The following is a 5,765-nucleotide window of genomic DNA, read 5'->3' on the forward strand; positions in this document are numbered from 1 at the left end:
ATCCAGTTAACTTTTATTTGTTAGTCTTGCCAATAACTCCCAAGGTTCAATACAGTGTTTATTCAGCTGCTAAAACAAATGGCCTTTACTTTCTGATGTGAATGGAATTTAGCATCCTGGTGGGATTGTTTCTTGAGCAGGATTTTACTATTTACATGCTGTGAGGCATGGAAGGTTTCAGGCACCCCATGAACAGAAAGGCCTAAAGTTAAAGGGTCATATGATGTTGCTAAAAAGAACATTATGTTGTGTTTTTGGTGTAATGAAATGTGTTTATGGGGTTTAAGGTTTTAAAAAAAAAACATTATTTTCCACATACTATACATTATTGTTGCTCCTCTATGCTTCACCTTTCTGAATCATGTAGATTTTTACAAAGCTCATTTTTCAGAAAAGCGAGGTGTATGCTGATTGGCTAGCAATCCAGTGCATTGTGATTGGCCGAATACCTCAAGCGTGTGACGGAAATGTTACACCCCTCACCATATGATGCTGTGTGTCCCTGCTCAACGAGACAAAGCCAATAAATCCCATTACAAACGAGGCATTTGTTGCATCCAGTGGGGACATAATTAATTATTATAATGACTTATATTGTTTTTTACTTGATGTGTTGCATATCGCACCACATAACCATGTCTGCATTTGTGATCAGAGAAATGACAAACACCAAGCGCTACTCTACACTGCTTAAAACTCACGTTTGAATGTTCAGTGCAAAATTCTTTAAATATAAAAAATTATCTTACAGGCTGTGTGTCAGAAGCACCAGACTGTCCTTGCAAATATAGAACTGTCCCACTTTATAGAACAGCCTTTGAGCACGGAAGCATTGTAGGCTATTCTGCATGTTCAGAAAACAGTCCTCCATTAAATGTTTATGCAAATCTTCCCACAAAGTGGCGTAGACATGTGAGGACGTCTTAAAACAAGTCTCAAATTTTATAAAGAATATCTCTTTGGATATGAGACTTTAGTCTTTGCAACTTTACAGATCTTCTTTATGCACCAACAGCTTGTAACACTCCAAAGAGAAAGGACAATTTTTTATTGCATCATATGAACTCTAACATGATCATTCCACGATTTTATTAAATGTTAATTTGTCTCTTTTGATGTGACTTTAGAATCAGTATTAATTCAACTTTTAGTTTTAAGAAATAAAAAAGTTAATGTATTATTTCTGTCAACTGGAGAATCATCATAAACCTCTTAGCTGTTGAAGGAGGGTCATTTGTTACCTGCCATTGAGCAGACACTTTTCCCTTTGAACATTCTCTTACTCTTTAACTAAGTAGACCTAACTGTATTTATATGAGACCTGACCAATGAACTGAAGCTTAATCTATAGAGCTGTTCAGTCACGACAATTTACAGGCCATTCGCAGAGAAATCTCATTTCCTCTGGGTTTCGAGCACTGGCTTTGGATTTATGAGCACAATAACATCTAAGCTATATAACATCTAATACTACAACAGTAAACTCAAAGTCTTGTGTAGTAGTAATACCATAATGTTAAAGGACTTTACTACTCAAAATAAAAATAAAAATAAAATAATTAAACTGTTCTTTTTTATTCTGAACCCATTTTTAATATTCTGCTTAATTTTATGTAGCCTGAATAATAAGTAAAATATTAATTTGATTTTTTTATTAATATGTATTATTATTATTATTATTATTATTATTATTATTATTATTATATTTAGCTTTACATATAAACTTCAAAAACATCACTTTTGATAAGTGCTACTGATTTCCCAGCAGAACCCATTCTACATCTAAAGAAATGCCCATATAAATAAACACAACCCAATATCCCACAATGCCTAGCGCGTATTACATGCAGCGCATAGCGGTACCGTCATTTCCGTCAGTTCTGAACATGGAGGCGAATGGATTGAAGTTGAATTTCTGGGAGAACGGACCGAAACCCGGTCAGTTTTATTCATTCCCGGGTAACAGCAGCAGCAGTGCGGCTCCAGGATGTGGACCCATCAAACACACACTGTAAGTTCATCACGACTCGTCAGTTCAGTAAATCGCAGTCAGTAAGTTTGTGCTTTCGATATGCCTTTCTCTGCTGCATCATCATGGAGGAAAGCTGCTGTTTACCCCGGAAACTGTCTCCTTTATATATCTTTAAAAATATATTCGATTAGTTATTTGTTGACGTTACTCTGAATGTAATTTAAATCTCTTTCTTTTTCCACTCTTCATCTAGTGAAAAAGTACGAGTGTAATGGTCCAGTGCTAAGTTAGCTTGTTAGCAATAATGCTAATGATTCGGCAAATATCAAAACCAGTGTTTTAATATTCTTATATATATATATATATATGCGAAGTACAATAAATATGTCTTGGCATAATTGTGGACATAAATGAGACTAATAAAAACAATAATTAAATAAAAATACGTAACAAAAACTAATTAATTAATAGAAATCTGCTTTTTTTAAATTCAAATAAATGCAGCCTTGGTGAACATAAGACACTAGAAAAATCTTTTAGACCTTTGAACGGTAGTGTTAAATGGATGTCTTTTCTGAATGTATAATGTTGAATGTTTCTCAGCAACCCCATGGTAACGGGCACATCAGTGCTGGGGGTGAAGTTCACTGGAGGTGTGATCATTGCTGCTGACATGCTCGGCTCTTACGGCTCTCTGGCGCGCTTCCGCAACATCTCCCGACTCATGAAGGTCAACAACAACACCATCCTGGGAGCCTCGGGGGACTATGCTGACTACCAGTACCTTAAACAGGTCATTGAGCAGATGGTGTAAGTACACACACGTTTGCTTATGATTTGGTTGAATACTTTTTCAGGTTTGAGACCTCATATCAGTGAACGTTAAAGGTTGAACTCGATCTATGTTTGTTTAGGATTGATGAAGAACTTCTTGGAGATGGACACAGCTACACCCCCAAAGCCATCCACTCCTGGCTCACGCGGGTCATGTACAACCGCCGCAGCAAGATGAACCCCTTGTGGAACACAGTGGTCATCGGTGGATTTTACAATGGAGAGAGGTGGGACAGTGTCCAGACGACTACTGTTGAGTGTATAAACTAGATTATTTGCATTTGAATGAAAGTTTTAAAGTTTTTTTTTGTAATCAGTTTTATTAAGAAGTGAAAACAGAAAGAAGGAGAAAGAGACTTGATTTTATCTAATGGAAATCACTCTCAAATAACAGGTTGAAAAATTTAGATGTAAGATATTGGTGATTAAGTTTGCTAAGAGGTGAATTTATAATGTGCAAATTATTAATTGATGAAACATTATAAAGAGAATTAATATGTATTTTTTTGAATTACTGTTATAGTGTGTAATATTCAAGTCTCATTTATTTTATTTTCACATGACACATTTTGTTTCATGGTGGTAATGTTTATAAAAATATCCTAATATTTTCCTATCTAATAGTGACATTTATCAGATTAGAGCTGGGTGATATTGTAGTTTACATTTTGCTCTATAGTAATTACAGTATACATAGAGCTGGGGTGTATTACTGTTAGATTTTGTGATGGAGAAAAAAACAGGCAGTTGATATTTGCTATATAGTATGCTTCACTTTCCATGAGTGTATTGTATGTATTTATTTTACTTTATTTACTGAATGTTTATAGCTTATATTTTTGACAATATAAAATTTAAACCGCTTATTTTCTATACCGTATTCTATATTGTAACAATTCTGTATTTTGTAGCACTTAAGTGTAATAAATACTATATAATGAATACTTATAGTAGTTGTATAATTCATTATTATTTATATGTAGAATAATTTCAGTTATTCACCTGTGAGTTTTTGTTCAGTTTACAATTATTATTATTCAGTGAGGTTTTTCATTTGCAGTTATATAGAAAGTAATGTCTGTTTTGTGACCCGATGACTTGGAGTTGACTGCTGTAATTTAAATTTCATTGAGCACTGTTTTTTTTGTGTGTTTCTCTCTTAAGCTTTCTTGGTTATGTGGACAAGTTAGGAGTTGCATATGAAGCCCCAACAGTAGCAACAGGATTTGGTGCTTATCTGGCTCAGGTAATGTTTTCTTTCCTTTTTTTTCATCAGATATTCTTGCTTTTTAAATTTAGTTATAACCCTTTATATGAGCTCATCATATACACTTGTGTTTTTGCAGCCCTTGATGAGGGAGGTGACGGAGAACAAGGTAAAAATCACAAAGGATGAGGCACGAGCGCTGATAGAGCGATGCCTGAAAGTCCTGTACTACCGTGATGCCCGCTCCTACAACAGGGTAAGACATGCTCCTTCCTCTCTTTGTCCTTCATGAAAAGAGCGTTATCTCAGGTGCAACATTTCATTGTAAATGTGTTTCAAGAAACTGAAAATAATACATTTTCTTGGGACTTCCTGTAGCATGAAATCGCCATTGTAACAGCTGAAGGTGTTGAGATTATAGGACCACTGTCATCTGAAACAAACTGGGACATTGCCCATCTGGTCAGGTAGGCTGAAATTCATGATTCTCACCATTTATGGTTTAATAGACATTTTATGGTATTAGTATAATGTACACTTCTGTTTGGAAACACAGGGTTGGTAAGGCTTTTTAATTTGATTGAAAATGCAGGTTTACAAGCTTCAAGTTTTTCAGTAAAACAGTAATATTGTGAAATACTTCTGTACATTGATTTATTTTTTCTGTTTTACATATTTAAAAATGTCATCTATTGCTGTGATGGCAAAGCAGAATTTTCAGCAGTTATTACCCCAGTCTTCAGTTTCACATGATCCTTAAGAAATTATTCTAATATATTGATTTTGTGCTCAAGAAACCTTTCTTATTATGATCAGTGTTGAAAACATATTCTGATTAATATTTTTGTGATACTTTGATGAATCTAAAGTTCATAAGAACATTTATAAATGTCTTTACTGTCACTTTTAATTCAAGTTAATGTGTCCTTGCACAACAGAAGTATTAAAAAATTACAAAAGTAAAAAGTTCCGGACCTCAAACTTTTGAATGATAATGTATTTAGTACGTTGCAAGGTTGTTGGATATAGATCAGTGGAGTGCATAGTTAAATCATGATTGCTGATTCATTGTATTGACCTACTGATGTTTGTTTTTATTGCAGTGGTTTTGAATGAGTTTTGTTCTGCTGCCCATTTTGCCACATCATCTTTGGATCTCTTAGCACCACCAGATCAATACTTGTATTGTCAAGACTACAGTTAGAATTGTTTCTTGCTCTTTTGTTATACATAAATAAACTTCATAAAATTGTTTGCTTGTGTTCATTGTTCTCCTATCAGTAAATCAAACATTCATATGCAATAGTTTTCCACCAAGGGCGTTTATAAGGGTGAGTTACATTATTGACAGTTTTCCAACTCATCATTTGTTCATGTGCCCCACCCCCGCCCCTGAAAAAAAAAAAAAATAGAACAATTATTCGTAAAGGAAATCTGTAATTTAATGAAATATCTACATATGTTTGGCAAACATAGAAATACATGGCTGAAATTAAATTTTGTAGAGGGGCCAATGAAAACATGGAGTAAAAATGCCCCGAAATACTGGTTCAACTAAGCCAGCGTAAAAAAATACAACAAAATTCCCCACAGCCCTGGTGAGGTAAAAATGTTACATTCTACCACATTAAAAGACAACACATGAATGTTCTTAAAGGAAAAACACAGTGTTTGCATACATTATATCCCTAAAAGTGTTTATTCATTATGTGATCAAGTATGTTACAGTATAACCCTAAATACACTAGGTAA

General features: G+C 34.2%; 1 protein-coding gene across 1 annotated transcript; it reads left to right on the forward strand.

The window, feature by feature from the left end:
- Positions 1-1,850: 1,850 nt before the first annotated feature.
- Positions 1,851-5,265, forward strand: psmb4 (proteasome 20S subunit beta 4). Its single transcript, XM_026288734.1, has 7 exons — positions 1,851-2,011; positions 2,576-2,782; positions 2,887-3,033; positions 3,971-4,052; positions 4,153-4,269; positions 4,392-4,480; positions 5,117-5,265. The coding sequence occupies exons 1-7, from the start codon at positions 1,887-1,889 to the stop codon at positions 5,127-5,129; spliced, it is 780 nt and encodes a 259-aa protein (XP_026144519.1). The 5' UTR covers positions 1,851-1,886; the 3' UTR covers positions 5,130-5,265.
- The last annotated feature ends 500 nt before the right edge of the window (positions 5,266-5,765 follow it).

This window comes from Carassius auratus, chromosome 19 (genome assembly GCF_003368295.1).
Source record: "Carassius auratus strain Wakin chromosome 19, ASM336829v1, whole genome shotgun sequence".
NCBI classification, from domain to species: Eukaryota; Metazoa; Chordata; class Actinopteri; order Cypriniformes; family Cyprinidae; genus Carassius; species Carassius auratus.